At 45.0% G+C, this 23,711-nt stretch overlaps 3 protein-coding genes across 3 annotated transcripts; 1 reads left to right on the forward strand and 2 right to left on the reverse strand.

Moving 5' to 3' along the window:
• Nucleotides 1-15,217: 15,217 nt before the first annotated feature.
• LOC128715702 (excitatory amino acid transporter 3) lies at nucleotides 15,218-17,816 on the forward strand. The gene is made up of 9 exons (XM_053810614.1): nucleotides 15,218-15,417; nucleotides 15,522-15,779; nucleotides 15,846-15,888; nucleotides 15,957-15,996; nucleotides 16,620-16,934; nucleotides 17,003-17,297; nucleotides 17,375-17,509; nucleotides 17,585-17,687; nucleotides 17,760-17,816. Exons 1-9 carry the CDS (start codon nucleotides 15,218-15,220, stop codon nucleotides 17,814-17,816), a joined length of 1,446 nt encoding a protein of 481 aa, XP_053666589.1.
• Nucleotides 17,817-20,033: 2,217 nt separating this feature from the next.
• On the reverse strand, nucleotides 20,034-20,654 carry LOC128712015 (chromobox protein homolog 1-like). Its single transcript, XM_053806909.1, has one exon. The coding sequence runs from the start codon at nucleotides 20,652-20,654 to the stop codon at nucleotides 20,034-20,036; it is 621 nt and encodes a 206-aa protein (XP_053662884.1).
• Nucleotides 20,655-21,965: 1,311 nt separating this feature from the next.
• Nucleotides 21,966-23,481, reverse strand: LOC128714021 (transmembrane protein 115). The gene is made up of 4 exons (XM_053808897.1): nucleotides 23,046-23,481; nucleotides 22,904-22,979; nucleotides 22,483-22,839; nucleotides 21,966-22,422 (listed from the first exon to the last, which is right to left on the reverse strand). The coding sequence occupies exons 1-4, from the start codon at nucleotides 23,479-23,481 to the stop codon at nucleotides 21,966-21,968; spliced, it is 1,326 nt and encodes a 441-aa protein (XP_053664872.1).
• Between the last annotated feature and the right edge of the window lie 230 nt (nucleotides 23,482-23,711).

Here is a 23,711-nt window from a genome sequence, read left to right on the forward strand (position 1 = left end):
CCGAGTGTACTTTAGTGGAATAAATTACACAGACGTGTTGAGGCGGTCGTACGGTTTACGAAAACCCGATGAAACAACTTCAAACTTTGCATGATGATCATCGATCGTTGATATTGACTTTGACCAATTCTCCAACGGGACACGAATACTGAGTAGATACTTGCGCCGTTTAATGGGATTTATAAGAATCAACCACCCGAAGATCGTTTCCCACGTTTCCCGACCTCTTCCCGTTTGTTGTGCATTGATTCAAACGCGTTGTGGCATAGCACACTCAACCCCTGTTTGAGCACATGCCTGTGTGACCCGTTCTTGCCAACGACGTCCCGCTCGCTTTTTAGGGGTAGAAGATTCTGGAACGTCTTGACTCTTGACGAAACCCTCGACAATGGCGAGGGCGCAGAGTTCGTGCAACAATGCAGCTTGTGCGTTGGGCCGCGGTTGTGACTCGATGAGGTGTGGTATGCTTTATTTATCGAACTAGCAAGCCAGACCGGCCGGGTTCCTTATCGGACGGGTGTGCCGAAACAGTGTGCTGGCGATAATGAAATGCTGTACAAGCTCATTATCACCGTATAGAAAGTGTGGACTGGAAATGTGTGCAGCTCTAGGAGTGGTGATTGAAAAAACGAGGCATTTTTGTTAGAACCGATCCGATACGTGATATCGGATAGCGGTGAGTGTACTGATCGATATTTTCCGAGATTAAGATAAAATATATTCGTTGAAACATTATGCAGTAATGATCGCGTTTTATACCATGTTCTGAAAAGGAATGACGTATAGAATGTACTTTACAGCCACAGAAGAACCTGCCAAAGAAAACTTTAAAAGATTTTACTAACGATTTTACTTTGCATAACACTCGGATAAAACCGGTTAGATCCGGACAGAAATAACAATAAAAAAAACACACACACACACAATCGGTAAAGTTTCTTTTTAATCTTATTGACATTCTATGACCAAAATAACCGGTCTTGAAATTGAGTGGATCATTCGTCCATGTGTCTCATAGCTGGGCATCTTCATTTCGAGCTGATCGCGAGGGTGATCGTACGATGTCACGATTTCCGCACGTTTCGTTTGCGGTTACGCATTTGCCTTGCTTTCCGGTGGGTGGTGAAAGAAATGCTAGCTCTCAACACGTCTCCCAGTGCAAATGGGGTAAATATTTAAGCTCCGACCGGCTTGTTTGTCTCTCCGCTTCAAGTGTACATGTTGATGGTGTACCGGCACGTCGGGACCAGTATTTGCACGCTCGAGGGTAACGTCTTTTGTGTTTGCTGGAAGCGCAAGCTAATCAACCTGCTTTTAAATTGCGCAACGGAAATACTTGAAATAACAGGAAAATGAAATATATCTTGAAACCCTTCCATAGATGGCCCTTCACGTGATCGCGAATATGATCGCACTTGTCCCAATTGGTTCATTTCCCAGTCAGCAGGAAACATTCTGCTAGACTCATTTTTGATGGGTCATAAAGATCTTTTTATCGGGCGCGACATGTTCCCCACAACGGTTTCTCGGGAGAAATTCCTTTTGACCACAACAACAAAAAAAAAACCTCGATCTCATCTCCTATCGCTCGCACCCCTACTACTGCACGCTTCGGGGTGTTATTATTTTCCGCTGCCGTTTGGTAGCGTTTGTGGGGACAAAAATAGAGTTTTGCCGAAAATTGTCTACCGACCGTAGATCCGAAAAGCCGGGAAGACATAAATCATGCCGCAAGTTTCACGAGAAGTGGACGGACGTGGAAGCAACTGCCGTGACCTGTTTGTGAACTCTCCACCCTGCCGTACCTCAGTGTCGGTTTGACTTGTTCACTACAGTTGGGATCGCGCTGTAATGTTTGGATTTTAATGCACGGTCATTCACAGATTAAGATGACGAAGATGCGTATCGGCATGACCTACATCTTCAAATAAAACTCTTCACTTGCAAAGTTTGTAACACGGTGGATGTGAGGATGATGTAACCGGCGCAAGAACGAAATTCAAGATCACCAGATTCTCCAGAATCGAAGGTTGGAACTGAGAGCAATCTGCTGTGTTTGGCTGCGGTTCAGGGCCACCCTTCAGTACACATGATGTCACGCTATGATGTAGGTCAGGTTGAGAGAAAACCAGTGTTTGTGCAAATGAACCACACGGGTTTCCGGTCGGTAGTTTCGCCAGGCAGTATCAGGTTCAGTTTCTACTGCATAACAACCGAAACTACCCTTGGTTTTTGTCCCACCCCATGTGTGTGTGTGTGGGAGTCACTGGCGCAAATGGGAGGGAGATCGCGCGACAAACGGTCGGTGATTAATGATGGCTTCGATATCGCATTGCAAATTCACTGCTCAAGTACGGTGCAGTATGCAGCAGCCTCCATTTATGATGTGCAGTGTGCGATATTGTGCGAAGGCGGCCCTCTCGCGGGAGGTGCAGTACACGGGCCAGATGCATTCGATCGTGATTCCGTATTGGGTTACCGACACCGGAACAATGCAAATGTTGTTGCTTTACTTTAAAATAATACAAAGGCACCATAAATGAGCTTGTCGATTGTGAGCAACAACGCAATAGGCAGGACGCGCAAATGGCCAGCGGGAAATGCAAATGTGGGGGCCACCTACACGCGTTCTATCGGAAAGGTGAGGTGGCGTGTACGTGTGTGCAATGTGTCCATTGGGAATAGATTTTTAAATAGAGATGCTCTGTCGGACAGAACGGTGATACTGAAAAAGTGAATTCACGGTGGTCATTAGTACATGTTAAAGTCTTGTCTGGGTCTATTTTCTGCTAATGAATGTTTTATGCTCGACGCGTTAAAAACGCGATAACTCGCTCGTTTGTTGTTTCGTAAAAAAAGGGATGACATTGGATGGGATTTTTCGTTTTGGGAAATTAGATGCGTGTTCAAATTAATGTGTGACATTCGACAGCACCATCATTTTTGGTGACGAATCGAGAATGTTTATGGTTTAAAATGAGCGAAAGCATACGACTTTGATCGTGCAGCGTGCCTATAAACACGTGTGTCGATAAAACAACATTATATTTACTTTATTTCTTTAGCTCTATAAATGTTACTCCGCAGCACATATTTGTTTTCCAAAACATTCGATTGAAACGATGAACTTGCGCTGTGGGAATTCATATAAATGCAAATTATCCGCATAACCCACCGATCGAATCGATGTTTTTTTTTTGTGCTAATTATTACATGGAATAAAGCTAGTTGTTTTCGATCAAACGCACGTATGATAACGAAAAACGCGAAACAAACATTACACTCCAATCATAAAGCACTCAAAAACACACCGAGCCATAGCGAATAACACCCTCGCGTCAATCTGCGTTTCCTGGAATTGTCATGAGTTTTATAGTGTTTCCAATTTTTGTGTTTTGTCCCCCCGCACCAATAAGCTGGATAGATTCGTCGAACCATTAACGCCTGATGGGAATGCAAATTTTCCCGATCCACGGCCAAACACTTCCACGCGCACGGGTGGAAAGTTCAAGGACCTAGTTGCGCCGTTCTGGTTGACCTATATTTTTCCCTGAAGAGTTTCTTCTTTCTTTTATTATACTCACACTTGCAAGATTCAAGTGTCGTTCGTAAAGCAGTGAGCGATTTGAATTCGTCACGGTGCGTTAATAAGGAGCAGCGTTTCTAGCACCTTTCATGGAATGGCGCCTTAATTTCGTAAAGGCGTCATGTTACCGCTACAGTAATTTATTGTTGGATGATGGCAAGTGCGTGCGGATAAAATGGGTTTAAAGTGTGTTTCAAAACTTGCGAAAAAGCCTAAAAAACTAATCTACTACGAACGGTTTGTCTTGTGGAGTGCATAGCTTTGGGCGTTTTGTCGCGCGAATAGCATACTTTCAGGCAAATCTTTAGGAAAAACTTGAAGTTTCCAGTACATTTCAATACTGAAGAACACTCCCAAGTATGTGTCAAACGAGCGTATCTCTCACGCGCCCGGCATAGCAACAAGTGTCTGTGGCGGTTTCAAACTGTTTACTTCGTAATCAATTCTCGATTAGGAACTCACCTGACAGCGTACCTCCCCACTAGCGCAACACCTTTAAGAGGCACGGAGAACTAGCGGGTGTTCCAAGAATGTCCGCACAAGTTCGGATAAAATGTCATCGTTAGAAGTTCGATGCAAATTGAACTGTGAGGGATGCTAAAAATTCCAACCTTCCCAGAATGACTCGGCGCTGCTCGTGGAAAATCATCAATGATATTACCACGCCAACCACGTCATCACCATCACGCCGATGCTACTGTGCACTTCTTCTTGAGTGCACTCGCCCTTCGAATTCGCACGTCACGTACCGTGTGTGTACAGATGGATAGTGGGTACCGAGAGATCTGTGCTCTGCGGTGCGATTTACGTTACAGCCAGCACTGCTCTGCCAGACGATGCAGGACGATTAACGGTGGGCACGGGCACGGGTGTTTAAATAGCGTCTTCCCGTTAACCACAATGTACCACCCGTGTGTCTTGTGTGTATGCACCCCGGGCGATCAACCAAACATGAAGATGAGAAGCTCTCCGAAGAAAAGACACACGTGTGTGTCAGACAACATGCAAATCGGTACTTGTGAAATGGTGTTAATGAATGTGCACACATTATGCACCCAGAATGCAACGGCACGGTCGGATGGTGGGATCATGTTGGTGAGGTCGATTCAAAAGGTGTTTCTCGAGTGGTGCCTCGGTTGAGAGTGTGGCTTTGACCCGTGTTGACGGATGTCGTCCCGACAGCAACTCGGATGCGGTTGATTCCCGGTAAGGTGGCCCAATTTTATCATCCTTCCAACATCTCATGGATTGGAAATGAGGTTTTATTTATATCCCAGCCGGTTCTATTCGTCTCATACGATGTTCGATACGGTTCGGTTGGTTGGAAGGGAAATCGAAATGTGTTTAACCGCAGGAGATGAACTTTGGCGGTAGTGTTTAAGAAGTTGCATCTAATGCCCTATAAATAGGAATGCAATTAAATGGAGGGAAGTAATAAGCCACACTTATGCTTACTAGTTTGCAATTATGAGCAACACGACGAAGCATGTGCCAAGACTCTAAAATTACCAGCCCGACACTGAGTTCACGGTGTGGCAAACCTTCCTCAAGTTCCGGTTGCGGATGGTTAGACGCTGTGGAGCAAACTTGCCAACCAGTCGTCCGAGAAATGGATGGTGCTTAGACATCCAGAACAGAAGACCGTAAAGTTGGGAAATTCCATCAGGTGCAAGATCGTGCCAAATTTTATTCAAACCCCCTTTCTACGACGCTACAGAAGGAAGACGTGGGGGGGTTTTTTTTTTGGACAGAAGCGACCGATTAGCGCTAGTTTTATTGCCCATAAACTGTGTGTGTTTTGACGCGCACAACGCTTTCCAACTTTATCGAAACGCGTAAAACGTCTAAACGCTCAATTATTCATTCATAAAATAACAACAACGGTCGTTCAAACCAACAAACACATCGATTGAACATTCCCGGTGCGTTCAATGCGGTTGGCAGATGGGAAGGGAACGAGTGCAATAAAAATGGCAACATTAAATCAATCATCCGACGTACAGACAAACCTGCCACTGCCCATATGGGATGTTATCTTCGGCTACTTGTTGCTCACTATTTAGCACACTTGCAGTGGAACGAGCTCTGGTGTGCAACATTGCACCGCTTGCTTCACACGCTGCTTCTTTGGTGGTAAGGTAGCTCGATCTGGTGCGGAATATATCATCGCTGAGCGTACGTAAAAAGCATGGAGATGAAGAATCGGTGTCACCGTTTGCAAGTCTGTGTGCTCTAGATGTTGTATTTTTAGGCAGCAACTGTAGCTGATCGTAAATAATTTTCCATCTTCAATTCGTTGATGTGCTGAGAAGGATTAAGATTCAAATGAGCTCTGCTTGCTTTATGCTTCACAGATCTTATCAAATCTCCCTAGGTTCTGGGGAATTTAAGCGTATTTTACATGAAAAACTTTTATGAGACAGCTGTCAGAAGAGTTGAGACTGTTGCAGATCGTGAATCAATCATCCAAAAACACTCGGGGCACTTCACTGGATGAACTGAGGATCAAGATCAATTTTGGTACAAGGATGAGGAAGAATATTAATAATATTAATTCATGGTAATAATGATGTGGAAAAAGTAAGATGATGATCGTGTTCGAATTTTTGTATTAGATAAGATGCGTTTTTTATCCGCTATCCAGTCCAGTGGAGGTTTGAACCAAGACCGAGCGGTGCTGTTTATCAGATACGTTACCATTAGACCTCCTTATCGACCCAAAGAAGCGCTGTTGCAACCCAATTTATATTAATCCATAACCCGCGTTACATCGTAGGTAGTGTTCGAATTCGCAAATTTCTTTAGAGTTCGTTGTTCAGAAATAGCTTACGTTCGCGTATAATGATCTCATGTCTCGCAATCCTGTAACAAGTTCTATGTTTTTTTTTGCCGAAATCATCTGTCGTCAACTTTTATTTGTGTTTGTTTTAACACGTTCGTGTGATAAAATGTTGGATTAGTTTATATTCCCTTCCTATCCCGTAGAGGTTGCTGATCCAGGGAATTAATCTTGATACTTTTGATTACTGTAAGTTGTTTTATATTTTCAAGAAGTTGGGCAGTATGGGTAAAAGTTTTTTTTAACTGTTTACATCATCACTGTGGTAGACTGTGGTAGATATTACGAGAATGAGATCTTACCAACTTCGAAGGATAGAAGCTCCAATCTTTCATCCGCTGTACATTCGCAAACTGACGCAAACATAACTCACAACCAAAATAACATCATACCCTCGGCAAACCACGTTCGCCGAATCGTCAAAACGGTAAATTCAAATCGTATTTTACACGCTACCTGCACAACCAATCTCACCCACATTGGACATAGTGGAAGCGGATTATCATTTGGCAAACATTCATACATTTGGCCGGGGGGCCCTCAAGAATGAAAAGGGGTTTTACTATAGCAACAGCATTATTTTATGATTTTTTTGTTGTTGTTGTTGCCTGAAGCACCGCTCGGCTTTCAACCGAATTGTGAGTGGCACATTTGTATGCGGATCAAACAGTACTTTAATTTAACACAACATCGAATGCCCGTAATGGAAAGGGCTTTGTGCGCCCTTCCCCTGTTTTCGGGGGCCTGCTAGTGGACACCTGTTGCTTCCGGTTCGTTTGCTCTCTTTCGTTCTCTTTTTGTATCCTGCTCTTACCATGTCCTCTCGCGACTAGCATCGGCTCATCGGATTAATTGGTATCTCCGGGCGTATCGTGCACGTAATCCGGATTCCATTCTTCCATCGTCTTTCTGCGTGCAGTATTAATCAAAGACGAAGATGAATAAATTCCAATTTATCGTCCACGAGATATTCAGGTCAACCGTGAACTCTTTGACAACTTTTTAAACTCGCAATCCGTTCGTAACGCCACAGTACGGTGGGCCGGGTACGTGCACCAAGTTTGTCGTTCGCCAATTGGCGAATGGCCCATCAAGAGTCCTCCCCCGTCCACTGCACACGCCTGTCGCTGTGGTCACTTTTGGGAAAATGGCCAACAACTCCCGGGAGGACGCTGAAAGCAGCGAAATTAAATGAATCAACAAATCGCATCCACCGTAATACCTTCGCCATCTTTACTTCATCGAAGCGAAACTTTGCCAGGATGAATTGTGGCATAAATTGTTTATAATGACAATAAGCTGCCATAGAGCCGCGCCATGACTTCAGGGGGGCAGGCAGGTTTGGCTTGGAACGGTTTTCTTGCCATTTCCTTACCTCGTTGCTAAACGATTGTAATAGCTTGCCGCTTACGATTGCAGTGCTTGCACAATGCAACTTTGCCCGCGGTCGGATTTTTAAACCCATTCCAGCTGACTGATGAATTGTGCCGTCAGTGCGCGGGCATATTGTGCTATTTTTACCAATAATGCTACACTTTGTACCATCCAGATACGGGGTTTCTTTCGCTCTCTGTTTCTTATTGTATTTCCGGTGAAAAGTTCCCGCCGCAGTAAGGGATGAAGTAAAGGATTTGATTTGTTTGTTTTCCCATTTCCGATGCGGAAAACTTAGTTCTTCCTTCGCTGCATACTCGCCCACAGCCTCCGATATTGTATTGGTTGGGTTGTTTGTATGTTAAACAGCAGGAGCAAGCAGAAGTTTGGATCGCGAGACGTTTACTAGACCAACAACGCTAGACGGAGGTAAACCGATCGATCAATAAACAATGCTGCCCTATGTTCACGATGCTCGCCATTCAATTCGTGCTATAAATAAGTGAAGTAAATGTGAACGTCTTAAATCATTTTTGCAAAAGAAGCACAATACATTGGCTTTCCACAAAAGTTTGAACCCGTCCCACAATGTGGTCTGCTGTCCTTTGTTGACAGGGTGGATGTAATTCAATGTGACGTATGCAAAAAAAGGGATTCTTTTTTCAGCCGAAGATTAAAACGAAGCGAAAGAGCTATGGCATATTTCAAAGCATGGTGCACGATGTTGAAGAGTTGGTGAGGTTTTCGTTTTGGAATCTCTGTCTGGGATGCTGTCTTACCGATTTGACTGATCCTTGAACACTGACATCTTGTACAAAACACACAAAGACTTGAAGCACCTCATCAAGACTTCATCAACAGAAAGTATTCGAGAGAATGTTTAATCCACTTAAACCAAAAGGATCGTTCAATTAAGGCTAATAAGTGTACTGAAAAACTATTAACTTGATTCAGTGAGTTCTGTGTTAATAAACTTCCCAAAGAAATAAATAAAAAAGATTTCTTTAATTCTAAAAAAAAAATTCCAGTATCAAAGCTTCTTAAACGTTTGGTCAGCATAAAACATATTCATACCATATTATTTCCGCCACTCTACGCCTCTAATGAGGTAAAATGCACGGAATAATTCAACCAAATAAAAATCAATTAAAAAACTTTCCTCCAGAAGCCACAAAACGGCATATATATGCAACATTAAAACGATCAACTAAACGGCGGTAACCACAGAGCACGGCAGAAAGTTAGGTTAATTGCCATCGACGAGCGGACGTTCGTATCCACGCTGAGTATCCGGCGATTGCGTGGACATAATTAACTATCCCGTACGATCGGAAAGTTTAAAATTGCTTCCCAGCATAGAAACCACTCGTTTCTCGTTTTGCCTTAGAAAAAAAAAGCCTTTTTGCCGCGATGTTTAGTACACTACACGCTAGACAAAACAAACGCGACGGATGCGCAAAAGATAAAAGTTTAAAATTAAAATAGACAATTTGCATTTTGCGGTATGGAAGCCGGAAGACAGTTCTGAGAACAGAAAATCGCGCATACAAAAACAACCACGGTGGTGGCGGTGTGCTGATGGTGCGTTCCCCTCGGGTATAATGTCGTTCGCCCATAACACGAATCGCTTAATTGATGGCAACAAAATCACCGTCAGGTACTGGGCGTCTCCATACCAACCCGGAAGCAGCAATCAGGGAGATCGGACAGGTGCAAAAGTTAGGTTAAACGCTTTAACGCCATTAGAATGTTGAAATCGTGGGGTGGAATAGAGTAAACAGAACGAGTGGAGTGTAAGGAGTTGCAAGCGTATCGCACGCTTGCCATAAAACTTTACGAGAGTTGAACATTTTTGCAACCGGGCTGAGAAACCTGAATGCTCTCCGTGTTAGTGTACCACGGAGTGCGAGTGTTTTTTGTGCCTTTCTCGGTACCGCTGTACTCTCTGGCAATTCGATGAAGAAGCAGGCCATGAAAAAAACATCTTGAGCAGCAAGAGAAAAAAAAACCACAGAAGCGCTACAAGAACCACCTGTTGAATGCAATGACTCTGGAAACGGAAAGCCGATGCTTAACCCTACCGGGAGAGATTGAGATAGGTCATCAAATCGTAAAAGCATACGAACCATATGGTATGGTGCAAACACGTGTTCGTATGATAAGGAACTATAAAACAACTTTTTGATGAAAATACCTTCACAAGAAGCGCCTAGATTTAGGCAATTCTCTAAACAAAACACTCTTTCAACGAATGAAACCTTCACCAAGTCACCCGGAAGTGCTTCTTACTGTTGTTTGCCAACCGTTTTGAAACTATTCTTAAATGAGTTACTAATTAATAGCTGTTAGCGTGACATGTGTCAAAGAAGGCTTTGCGTTTTCTATTAGCAACCAAGCGGAAGGTGTTAATAGGCTAGCCATTTGGGTAGGTCAAACACACGCTACAGCGTCACAGTGCGTCCGTGCGTGTAAATTTGATACTCGCGTGCGCATTAAACAATGTCTCGTGTTTGCACCTCGCCATTGACCTAAGCCGGCTCGAAATGAATTCTTCCGGAACGCAAATGAAGGTCGGATTGTTTAATTTAACGATGATTCAACAAATGGTGGGAAATATTGATGCGTACTTTACGTTCGAATCAACCATGAAGAAGTGTCCGGCAATGTTAAGGAATCGTTTTTTTAACCACTCCTAACCGCATTCGTATAACTTAGACAAGCGGAAAAGGCGTCTCGGAATGACTTTCCTGTTCCAGGGTTTCTCTTATCGCTGGTGACTTTTTCCATCTTATCTTGTAACTAAGACGAAGGGAGCGAATACAAAAAGATCTTGAGCACACAAAAATTGCCATCCCTATTCTAATTTCGATCCCTTTTTCTTTCTTACCATCACCGTTGCGCCCACCGAAACCCTTCGATGCTTTGTGCGGGATGGTTTTTGTGCGCGTTCAAATTTACTTCCAACCATTCCAGAAATTCCCGCTCACACTAGTCCCATGTACGCGGTATTCTTCAAGGACGTTGTGCCCCCTCCAGAAGAAACCGGGAGTGAGCCTTTCCATTGCCCAAACGGAGGAGAGTTTTACCGTTCACATCATGTTTTTTTTGTTGGCGGGGAAGGTACAAGTGAAAGTGCCTGTCCCTACCTCTGTCCCCTTCGCTCAGTTGAACGCAGACCGAAGCAAATGGAAGCAATTTCAATTCAATGAAAGATAAATCGCATTTCCGTCAAAATTCAACCCTCCGTCAGTCAGGAGGCTATTCATTCGCATCACTTCCAGTGTGGGGTGTGGGAAAAAGGAAAAAAAACAGAAAAAGGGGGAGGAAAAATACTTGGTCGCTTTATTTTCTTCACCCCGGGACACGGGCCCCCGATGCCGCCACCCTTGTGCCGGGTGGTAAGGTGCAGATGCTTGGGATGATTCTAGAAGTTTATTTACCGCGCAAAATCTAATTCTTCGGTAAATGACGTCGCGGTAGGGTGAACGGGACGGGACGTAACTTCATGTAGACCAACCAAAGAAAAAAAAAAGGTTGGAACGGGCTACAGAAGGTGTGGAAGATGGTTGCCTTTTGCTCCAACGAACCTTTCCAGGGGTGAGTGCAATCGCCGAGTGATGACTGGTGCGTATGGCATCGTTTGTTGGAGTCTCGCGAATAGCGAAGACGACATTCCCACGGACCTGACAAGGGGACTCTGTGTGTGTGTGTGTGTGGGAAGGTGATGGTGGCAAAACGGTAAATCTAATTTTCTCCCAAAAAGATTGACTGCGTACACAGCGCGCACTTCACGTCCCTGAACTCCCTGCTCGGACATGGAGATTGGAAGGACATGCAGGGTACGAGGTTTCTCTGATCCTTGTTTTACTCATTGCTTCGACAGTTGACGTTCATCAAACACCACCATCAGTCAAACAGTCCGTACAGCAGCCCATACGGCTCGGGACAGCCCGGGCCGGTGGCGTTTTTTTTTATATCACAAATTTATGGTACGGCAATACCCGACTGCCGGGGTCATAATTTTAACGATGAAAAGAATGCAGCAGCGGGAGACTGCTACTGGGCTTTTACTCTTCCGCGCTGGCCGGGACACACTTGAAATGGGATTAATTTTATTTCACGTTTCTGCACCGCCCGTGTTTCGGTGGGCGGTTGTGATTTCTTGCGTTTAATCTTGGTATCTATGATGGCCTTCCTGTCGCATCTTGCCATGGAGACGGTGCTTGAAGCTGTAGAAGGAGGTGGTGTAATCAACGGTTAGGCAACTTCACCAACCAGGAACGCAGATGATTATTTAGTGAGAACCACCAGCACCGGGAACGGCGATCAAGAGGGAAGTGATGAGGATGCGTAGGTAAAAGCTTGTCCCACCCAACAATCCATAACTCGCGACATAAGCGTAACGGAGCGCTCCAGGGGACAAAGAGCCTTATGGGGTATGGGCTCCCTTGCCAAGCGACAATCTGTCAGGATTTGCCCAGCCCGGCTCTCACCGACATCCGCTTGCGATTTGGTCATTCTGGCGTTTGCTAACCGCGTCATAACGATACCAAGGATAGAAAGTGTTTGAGCATCCCCTGGCGTGGGCGGTGTACACAAGCGGATTAGCCTGTGTCGGTGGGGCCAAATAAAAGCAAAACCGGAAAAAAGCGAACAAAGTGCTCCCATCGTCCTTATCGAGCGTTGATTGTGTGATCCTTCTCGTTTCGCTTTCAAGCGAGGACATTCAGGTTTTTGCATCCTCCGATTCCAATGCATCAAAGCCTACTGTGGGAAGCTCTATCATTACGATCCCCATAAGTGACATTGGCCAACTGGTGATGGTGGAAACCTTTGCATGGCTGGCTTTCAATTCCACGAAATATAGACGAGTATAAAGTGCTCATGTTACAGGTTTTGTGTCAGGTTTGCTAGCTGTAGGGACAAAAAAACTGTCAGTAAGCTCCATATGGAAAGTGGCGCTCACTTCCGAGAGAGTTAAAATGGGCTTTCGAAGAGGTTATATGTCTTTTTTTTTGCAGTGGTAGATGTGAGTCATATTGGCGTTGGTGGGGTTTACTTAAAGTGCTACTAACTATTGTACTACCCTGTGTGTCATGTATGCAATTCCAAGTGTGCGCACACCTGCAAACGGTGAATCCTGACTGTTAAGTGCCTTGTTTGCCAGTACTAGCAACAAAACTAGTCCTTTTAAAACGTACCAACACATGCCTCTCTGCTGTCGGTAGCATTCAGAGTCTAGGCTAGGCAGAAGGCTAGTCTAGGAACTACTGTAATGATGTCAAGTGCGCATTAAACTGCCAATGGCTTCCTTTCTTTACATTTTCTAACCCTGAAATCCACTCTAATCGTGCAGGAGAGAATAAAAGGGCTACGCCAAATGCATTATACATCATGTCGCTTTACTACGCTTCAAAGGAGCCGCACGATCCAGCGACACGAGCAAAGATGGCGAAGCGACGGTTCCTCCTGTAGGTCAGCGTCGGGCGTAAAAACGGTCGTATTTTCCAAACAGTGGTTCGATCCAGCGTTGATAAACGGTGGACTCTTTCCGTGGACACGCGGTGTTACGGCCAGGATGAGATCATTTCGCGCTTGTTTTTATAGCTGTTTGTTTTTAATGTGCATGCTGCTGCTCTGGCCATTCTGCACCAAGCCTGGGACGGTAGTGCTTTTGTACACTTTCTCATCCGACAACGACACGCTTATAGCTTGCGATTTCCACCCCGCCTTCTGTTCGTTAAAGAGTGGACAGGGTGGCAAAAGTGTACGGCTGATAATTGATAGAATCAACTTACTGACAACACTTAACACATCCCGACGAATGATGTACATGATCCAACGTTTGTAATCGCGGTGGGTGTTTTGTCTCTGTCTGTAAAAGATTTATAGAATCGACCGACCGGTGGCTGGTCAAGTTCGCGCTATCATCCGGCTGTCGGTCACGGGCAGAGCTTCAAGACCATCATGTTCCGGTTAGGCAAACATCTGTGCCACTTGTTGAGCGATTACCTCGCCTTATCAATCGATCGCCATAAACAGTCCTGAAAAAAGGGATTTAATCTTCATTTGCTTGATTGGTTTCTTGGGCGCCAAGGCACGTATCTTGGACAGTTGGAACAACCATTTGGTGAAGATGCCACACCTCACAGGCAATACCTTTATGCTGATAAGATAAAAAAATGCTGCACGTTATCTTATGAGCACAATTGTTTCCAATAATAGCTTCATGCATCTGTAAACTGCAATATGTCACGGAAAATCTGCATTCGTCGATTTAATTCATCACAACAACACGCCATTAAATCATACTCCTCAATTCATTTAGCTTATCCAACAATTGTAAATCCATTTATGATAACATACTTCACAGTTATGACACTCTCGGTCAAAACGATAAGGCAACTGAGGCTGTTGATGATACGAAAACTTCATCAAACCCCACTCACTAACGATTGGATTAATTTGTACGGTCTCTTGATTCGTTCGTTCTTCTGCCGGGATCATTCAACCGGTGTGAACCAGAATAGATTTAAAGATGTCAGAGTATGTTAACGAACGCGCATACAACGTCCAATTTTAGCAGCACATCGTTCACCAATTCTGGACATCTGCATGTTTCAATTGAAGGCTTTTTAAAGACTGCTAACAATTCAGATGACTTCAATTCACAAGAGACCTCCCAGAAATGATGTACGGTGTAAGATAAGTCAGGCTATTCACAGGTTCTAAAAATATCTGCTTCTCACTCCACTGCAACAACGAATTCTTCCAGTACGAAAGTTGTAATTAAAATGACTCCCTCCACAGTGTCAATTCTATTCAAGCCGAAACCCATAATGACGATGTCACTTTGTATTGTACACCGTCATTCTAAAGCGACAATGCTGAGTATGCTTTGAGTATAATGTCCATGTTTCCATGGAGATTCACTAAGAAGAAATATTGCATCACTCAAGGGGGCATGATAATAGCAACATTTGTTTAACTTTTTATCGTACACCTTCAGCTCATAATGCTGTTGATGCAATTAATCTTGAGCTAGAGCACCACCGATGCTTATCATTGTTTTACTAATGTCGCATCGCCCTAACCATGCGCTCAGTGTGGACGAGAGCATAATAACGCCCAACAATACGAAATGCGCCGTAAACGCTCCACTCAAACGCGAAGATGTCACGAGTAACGATTCTCCGCTCGTTAACAATGTTTGCTGGCACGGGAAGTACTGCGAGATACGTAGCCGCGTCATGAAGATGCCACCATAATTTAATCGCTCCCCATGGGCACTGTGTAAAGCAGCCACTGATAGAAATCTCCCTGTGTTTGTTTCTTTCGTAGATCCACATCGCCCGCCAAAAACCGCAAAGGCACACTAACCCTACACGCCAGATAGTGTAGTGGACATAATAGCGAATATGTCGAACTCGTACGCGACTACAGGCGCACGGCCAACGTCACGATGGAAGCGGTTTGTAAAGTCGAACCTGCTTACCTTCCTGACCGTGGTCGGTGTGTTCGGTGGTACCGCACTCGGGCTGCTTCTGAAGAACTCGGCCGAACCCTGGACACAGCGTGAGGTGATGTATATCCAGTATCCGGGCGATCTGTTCCTACGGTAGGGTTCCAATCCTATCCACGCACTGCTGTCTTGGACGAGTAGGACCCATTACTTACCAAAATGTACATCCGTTTTGCTCTTCCCCTCTACTGCCAAGTCAGGATGCTAAAGTGTCTGATAGTACCACTGCTCGTATCGTCGATCACCAGTGCGATCGGTTCGTTGGATTTGAGCATGTCGAAGAAGATCGCTTTCCGGGCCATCGTGTACTACTTCACCACGACGGTCTGTGCCGTCGTCTTGGGCATTATTCTGGTCAGTACTATTCGACCCGGAGCGGGCCGCGAGGTGAGCAACATTGGTGGCAAAGGCACCACGAGACAGGTGCTTACGGCCGACACACTGCTAGATCTCGTAAGGTACGTCACCGGAGGGCGAATAACTTGGGCTCAGACATTAATGATCGCATTGCTCTTTTTTTGCAGAAACTTATTCCCACCGAATATCATCCAGGCCACGATGTTCCAGGTAAGAAAACGAACGGGATGCGCGCTTCTTGAGCAATCAATGACCTTCAAACTCTCTCATCCTTGCAGTTCCGAACCATTCTTGTCCCTCCAGCAAATGCTACCGGTGGTAAGTAGCTCCTTACTGGAAAAGTGATGTAATTCGCGATCTTTATGCAACGTTGCAATGGATAACATCGACGAGGGGAATTTTGCACCGGATGGACAGCTATCAATCCGCAATTTCCACACACACACACCCGTTCCCCGTTGTGCTGGGGGATGAGAAGCGGTACATATCGTTTCGCTTTAGGGGGCGCTGTTCCAACATCAAACGAAGGAACAAATGTAGCAGGAAACTCTCACGAAGCGCGGACAACGGATGAGCCGAAATGGAGCTTCTAATCACTATTCCGATACACACCTTGCGTTACTCTTTCCCTCCCCGCGGCAGAAGGGATAAATTGCGGAAACGTTCACTTGTCACCGTCATATCAATTTTAGGGGTAATCTACCCGCGACACGCCGCCAACACGGTGGCTATATGGTGCCCGTAGATATGGTAACCGCTCGTTCCGTTTATTATCAATTGGTGGTGACCTTCGGGGAGGAAATCCCTAACGTTTACGTTAATTGTTCAAAATATGTTTGCGAAACTGAGGGGGGTCTCACAGGGTGGCAAGTAATTAAACGTCTCGCTTATTCGGTGTGATTAATGTAAACCATTTCTCGTATCTGCTACCTTTCCAACAGTTCCCTTGACGCAGTACAAGATCACTTCCGAGTTTACCGAGGGCACGAATGTGCTCGGTCTGGTGATGTTCAGTGTCGTGCTGGGTACGTGCATAGGCAAGATGCGTGAGAAGGGCAAACCACTGCTCGGACTGTTCGAAACGCTCAGTGAAGCGATGATGATTATTACCTCGTGGGTCATCTGGATCTCCCCGATCGGTGTACTGTTTCTGGTAGCGGCCAAACTGCTGGAGATGGCATCCTTCGTCGAGGTATTGGGACAGCTGGGATGGTACTTTATGACTGTGATGCTGGGACTAATACTGCACGGTTTCGGTAAGAATGGACTCGGACATCGGAATTTCTTGGATAACGAATTCGTTTGGTGGAACTTCCATTTCTAGGTACAATTTCGGTAATCTTCTTCCTAACCACGCGCAAAATGGCGTTCCCGTTCATTGCCAAGATGAGCCAGGTTCTGGCGACCGCATTCGGTACCGGTTCCAGCTCGGCCACGATGCCCATCACGATCCGCTGCCTTGACAATATGGGTATTGATCCGCGTGTTACACGATTTGTCATTCCCGTTGGAGCCACGATCAACATGGATGGTACGGCACTGTACGAAGCCGTCGCTGCGCTATTCATTGCTCAACTACGTAATATTCATCTGACCTTTGGTCATATCGTTGCTGTGAGGTACGTCCGCTGTGTATGATATTATAGGTGTTTACCTTTCTCCATGGTAAATCTGTGTTGATTGTCTCTTTCGCCAGTGTGACAGCCACGGCTGCCTCCATCGGTGCTGCTGGTATTCCGCAAGCCGGTCTTATAACGATGGTAATGGTGCTGGACACCGTAGGATTACCGGCCGAGGATGTCACCATCATCATTGCCGTTGATTGGCTCCTGTAAGTGAAATTACGCGCTTGGGGAAGAATGACTATTAATGGCTGATCTATCTATTATTTTGTCCCACAATTTAGCGATCGATTCCGTACGACTATTAACGTTATGTGCGACGCCCTAGGAACGATTCTCGTCAACTCCCTATCGAAAAAGGATTTATCAGGCGAAGCCAACGGCCATGTACGAAATCCCAACATATCGTGATCGTGAGCAAAGAAAGTAATAATCAACCTCCCTTTGATATGCTTTTAGCTGGAACTGGCTGAACCACACGAACTGGTAGAACTGCGACCCGATCAGAAGGAATAAGCGTTCCCACTCCTCACCCATGGGTCAACTCCGGACCGCAGAACAACATCTCAACTTCATCCTTTTGCCCATACTTTTGAACGTGTTCTGCATTTGGGTTATCGTTGCCGTGTTTTTGTACCGCGAATTATACGTAAAATACGTAATTGTTGTTTCGGACATATCTTACACACGATCTATTTGACGGCAAAGGATCCATCTAGAGACAGACAGAGCAGAGCAGGCCACCATTCATTTATCCATTCATCGACGCTGGTGTGTGAGAATGTTAGGGGGACATTTGCAGCACAGGAATGTAGGGAGAATCATCCATACAGTGATTGCATTTCGTATCCCTGGACATCTCGTGGTACTTGATTGCGAGTATTACTGCCAGTCTGTGGTGCCCGGCCATGGTAGTGCCCAAACCATGGCCTAGAATGCTCAATAATGTTGAAATATTTTGCGAAAATGAGTACCACACTGCCCATTTTTCATCCGTTCGATCATCTCGCTGTTTCTCCACACGTTCTACTCAATAACGAAACCAAAACATCCTAAGCCAGCGAATAAGCGCGCGTATGTGTGTGCGTTAGTGCCATGGAACAATAGAACGCGACAATAGACAAATATACAGTAGGAATTACCAATAATCGGGAGAGCAGCGGCGTGGCGTCGTGTTAGGGAAATCATTTCATCGATTGTTTACAGGTTAAATTATTAGTGTAAGCAACACAAAACATAACAGTATCTACGTAAGAGAGGGTGCAAAGCACGTTAGACTTTGCCGAAGCATTAGGAACAGACTCGTGGTAGGCACAAGCAAAAGACTAGGACCAGGATACAGGATATAGATATACTATACGGAATAGAACCAGCCGTACCGGACTCAAATCGTCTTGCCCCCCTATATCTCCCACTTCCAGGTAACCGCCGGACATCGATGTTGTATGTTTCCATATCATATCGATGTTTAATACTCAACTAGACTACTTACCCGGAATACACTGCACACTATACTATTGATATCACTCGCTGGCTCCCTTGTTACACTGGGTTGCAGTTTCCATACACTGCGAACTTGCGGCGATCGTGTACAGTGTGCGTGCCGAACTAAACGTATGCGGAAACTCTGATCCTCCCTCCTTCTTGTCTGTTTTTTTTTTCTTGATTTCCGGTGCATTTTAATTGCGTTTAGACCACTTCATAGACAGTGAGAGAGAGAGAGAGGGAAAGAAGGACATCTTTTTGCTAGGGTCCACTTCCTTCTTGCCGGTACCATTTTCAGTTCAATGCAGTCAGATAGTGCGCATACGAAAGGCTTCTTACCGGATTAGGCACGTAACCTAGGGTTTTTAGTATAACTTTCGAAGTCAAACGCGACGCGAGCTGCGTGAGCAAATGAGTGTTTGTATATTTCAACATACTTACAAATATATTTTAATGATTCACCTTTTGTATCATACTTTTCCTTTATTTTTCTTTTGTTCTTCATTTTCTGCATTCAATTCGACAACATGGTTGCTCCGGGTTAGGAGATGGTTTTTAACGTTAATTCCGCTTTGTTTCTAAATTTAATTTTATACTTCCTGTCTGGATACAATTAAACGCAACTTAATTTAGACACTTCTACTTCAATTGGCAAACACCGAACCGTTCTCTCGACTCTCGCTAGGTAACTACTAGGGATGTTGATGAATGATAAACCGCAATTTTGCAGGCGCGAGAAACAATGGTGTATGTGTTGCGTTAATCCGAACTGCATGCAAGAGTAAATGAAGAAAGTGTTTAGTAGAAGCTAGGAAAGATAGTTTCAAGAATGTGCTATTCAGAAAAGAATGCCAACCGAGAGGTCAACATAGAAACTTCCGGAAACTAGTTGAATGTGTAATAGCAGTAAAAGAGGCACATTTATTCACTGTGCGTCCGTGTGTGTGAGTGTTCACTGTGTAATTGCTTCTAATCGTAATGTAAAACTTAAGAATCGTCAATAAACGTTATTTAATGTACCTATTTCCTCTACTCGTTCCATGCTGTATCCGGTAGCGCTTACAATAGGATCGTAACAAACGGCTTTACACTGTCAACGAAATGAAAGTCAGATTTATTTCAGATAGTTCTCGATTGAAACTGTTGTTATAGTAAGCGCATCAAAGAAGATTTGACGGGGGGAAAAGAATTCGTTCTTAACTAAACAATTGTAATATTCCATAAAGATAACGCAAGGGTAAGAGCTAATTAATCACCTTGCGATTGATCGACCGTCTGCCAGATTAGACGCTCCTCGTAAAAATCTATTACCAACTGTGGACAGTGCTTCCTGGCCTCTTTGGACTTTACCAGCTGCGCTCTATCCTTGTCCTTCCATTGAATCAGGAACAGCAGCTCATTATCGCCTTCCGTGGCGCCGAGGATCTTTTCCGGGACATAGCCCTTCTCGAACCCGTTCATATCCTCGACCTGTTCATTTTCCGTCTGCTTTCCATCATCGTCTATGGTTTTCGATTTGTTTGATTTCGTTGAAGCGGTGTCATCGCGTCCGTCGTCATCGGAACCGTCATTTTCGTTATCCGAATCGCCGCCGGACTTCTTCTTCTTGGACGTCCGCTTTTTGGCGGCATCTTTTTTCGCATCCGTGCGTGACTGTTCGAACGCTTTGATCAGCTCCGGACAATCCAGGTTTTCGCGCGGCTCCCAGGAGTTGCAGCTCGAGTCATAGCCCTTCCATTTCAGAAGGTACTCCACCTTTCCCTTCTTTTCGCGACGGTCCACAACTTTTTCGACCACGTACTCTTCCTCGGTGTCGCTATCGTCACCGCTGTTGCCGTTCGTATTTTTGGGTTCCTTTGTGCGACCCATGCTTATTTTGCAACACTACAAAATTGGTAAAGAGCAAGACTGTAAAGCAATGCGGCGGCATCGTTCGAGGGCATCGGATGGCGGCACTCTGAACTTACCTGTATAGGACACAAATTTAAATCGTTGGTTTTCGCCGGACTGTAGCGCGGACTATTTGCCAAAATACAGACTTTCTCAAACGAAACTTTTCTTACGAATTTCTCCGCTTTTAGCCGCGTTTGTATGCTAGGCAGCGACGCTTGGCTATTGTGATGGCGCTTGTTGCCGCGAATAATGCAGAAATAAATCCCGTTTACGACACTTGGTTGAAGCGTTCGATCTCGTGATGACGTTTAGTGTGTCAAACGGTTTTTTTTTAGCCATCATTTTGAACTGCCCGTTTCAAAAGGGGTAATTTTTCAGTCAATATAGATGCAAATTAAATTAATCAATTGGTGCTGATGAGATATTGCTTGGTTATTCGAAAATAACAAAGGATTTATTTCAATTGCACATATTTCCGACTTAGATATAATCACCGGATCGCCGGAAACATGCCCAACAATTCTATGCTAGATTTTCTTTTCTTCTGCTAAATTTGCATTTCGAATGCATTCCTTGAATGAAATGCGTGACTGGTTGCTGAATGAAAAGGTTGTCCAGACAATCATACTGGATCAAGGCCTCTTCGGTTGATGTTACGTACACAAGCAATAGATTCGACGATTTTTTCCAAGATATCAGCAAAGTTAATTCATCACCGATCTTTGATTGAAAATGCAAACTGTTGCCGATAAATATTTCTCATATCCAAAAGCTGTTTAGTGTATCATTTGACTCAATTGTTATTGTTTTATTTTAATTTCTTTGTCGATTTTTCAGATATACTGAGGATTGAAGAATTAGATCGCCCACCGAACGCTGCCATAATATCATCTATGAACGTTCCTGCGCCCTTTCGACTTACGCCATCACATACTAAATTGAATCTCAATCAAAGCAAAGAAATATCGTCACGTATTTGAAATTTGTTGACTTGCACTAGGGTCGTTATTTGGGGAGGATTTTGAAATCAATTTTCATCTAGATTCAAGTGCGCAGCCAGTGCAGAGCAATGCCTAGGTAACGCGACAGCAAATATTTGTCCATTGGAACCTGTCGTCGATGTTTCATTGGTGGAACAAGAAAGAAAACTTCTACGCCAAACACGGTACACGATGGTATTATATATGGAAAAATAAACAAATACGAAACAGAACAACGCTTAAAGCTATGCCGAAGGCTTGTTATGGTACTAGAGGTGTAACCGGGTGGATAGGGATGTCTAGTCGCTTACATGGAGGACGTTGGTGGCCCCCCAGGAGGGACACCACTACTACTGCTGTTGCTAGCTTCGGTTGCCTCAAGGTTGATCAGGTTCGTGGACATATTGTTCACTGGTGCAGAGGACGGTAGACTAGCCGTACTGGGCAAGGATGGGTTCGCTGGTAATTTTGCAGTGTTGCCACTACTGCTCGACGCGATCATCGATGGTGGGGGAGGTAATGCTATCGCTGGACGATCCACCGTCATGGGGAAACCCTGAAACGGTGGTAACCCACCGAACTGTTGCTGATGTTGCTGATGATGATGTCCGTGGCTATGCCCATGCCCGTGACTATGCCCATGGTGTGATCCATGATGGTGCTTTCCAGTGGTTGTTTGTGGGAATGACTTCGGGACGGTGTTTTGACGACTAGAGTCGGTCGTTTTGGACAACCGTTCGCTTAATGCTTTTAGAGCAATTTGCCTAAAAAAGGATATTTGTTATAAACTTGCGAACTCGTTCAATATCATACAATGAGCCTACCTCCGCCGTTCCATATCGTGCGGATCTACACCGGGCAGCTGTACGCTGATCGATTGCAGAGAAGAAGAGTTTGACTGCTGTGGACTCAACCGTTTGACTAGCCCTATTCGCAAACAGCCCAGATACACCGGGTTTGCAATGACTGCGATGAATGGTTGCAATACGTTCGGGAAGAAGCTTGCAAAGCGGAAGTTTTCCGCACTGTCACCACGCGTGCCGTTCGAGTGTCGCTGATAGAATCGCAGATACACCCAGGAAACGTACAGACCCGACGCAAACATTGCTGGGTAGGTTCCATCTAGTAATCCACAAGCCCATAGCAAAATTGATGCTATGACAACGGTCAGTGGTACATTTCTACAAAAAAAGGTCCCATTTTGCAATCAATGCAGTAGCCGAATGGAGGTTCAGTAATACGTACCTGTTGGAGAATTTACCGAGCGGTGTTCTGGCTATTAGATGGTCGGGCATTATCTGTGTAACGGCTACACTTATTGCTGCAACGCGTATTCAAATGCACATTCATTATCAGCTCAATAAACCAACCTTACATTATCACCTACCTGCATTCATTCCAGCAAGCCCGTAAATACGAACATTAAATAGAATCTCCGCATCTTTGGTTATCATCGAGTAGAACAGATAGTAGAAGCTTGTCAAGATGGCCACCCCGGTATTGGTGATGGCGAAGTAATGTAGCATTTCCATCTGGCCCCAGGACGGTTCGATCAGCTTACCGCACAGCCCGACCGTTACCAGATCCACTAGCACCTCCCAGAAGTGCTGCTCTATAAAGAAGTAGGTAAAGATGGTCCATATCCAGAACGTCGGTGGCATCAGGTAGCCCGGTGTGACGCACAGCAGTACGGATATCCGCTCGGAGAAGGAAATCATATACCCGACCAGCGTCGCTATGCAGATGAACTTTATCGAAGTCGACGTACTGCCCAGCAGGGCCGACATCTGCTGCCGGATATACATTGCGTTGTTGCTAGCCATTTTGGGTTTACCGGGCGGCGGTTTGTTTTACGCAATCCTTCGATCAGGATGGCAGGCTCTTTACTTCCCTTTGCACCGCAGAACGCGCCCTGATCGGTATCCTAACATTTATGCCGTGTCAGCAGCGACGATAACAACAGCAACGGCAGCAACGAACAGGGCAGACCTTCGAAGTGGTGGTCATACAAACACCAGGGCTATCAGGTACGCACGCTAGAAGTAGAGCAATG

The sequence above is a fragment of the Anopheles marshallii genome, chromosome 3, assembly GCF_943734725.1.
Source record: "Anopheles marshallii chromosome 3, idAnoMarsDA_429_01, whole genome shotgun sequence".
NCBI classification, from domain to species: domain Eukaryota; kingdom Metazoa; phylum Arthropoda; class Insecta; order Diptera; family Culicidae; genus Anopheles; species Anopheles marshallii.

Bases quoted from the DNA above. Each gene is read 5' to 3' on its own strand.
- LOC128715702 (XM_053810614.1), top strand. From the start codon at position 15,218: ATGTCGAACTCGTACGCGACTACAGGCGCACGGCCAACGTCACGATGG. The intron at 15,780-15,845 runs GTACGTCACCGG...CTTTTTTTGCAG, and splicing joins ACACTGCTAGATCTCGTAAG to AAACTTATTCCCACCGAATA. The intron at 17,510-17,584 runs GTAAGTGAAATT...CCCACAATTTAG, and splicing joins ATTGCCGTTGATTGGCTCCT to CGATCGATTCCGTACGACTA.
- LOC128714021 (XM_053808897.1), bottom strand. From the start codon at position 23,481: ATGGCTAGCAACAACGCAATGTATATCCGGCAGCAGATGTCGGCCCTG. The intron at 22,980-23,045 runs GTAGGTGATAAT...TACGCGTTGCAG, and splicing joins GCTTGCTGGAATGAATGCAG to CAATAAGTGTAGCCGTTACA. The intron at 22,423-22,482 runs GTAGGCTCATTG...ATCCTTTTTTAG, and splicing joins CACGATATGGAACGGCGGAG to GCAAATTGCTCTAAAAGCAT.
- LOC128712015 (XM_053806909.1), bottom strand. From the start codon at position 20,654: ATGGGTCGCACAAAGGAACCCAAAAATACGAACGGCAACAGCGGTGAC.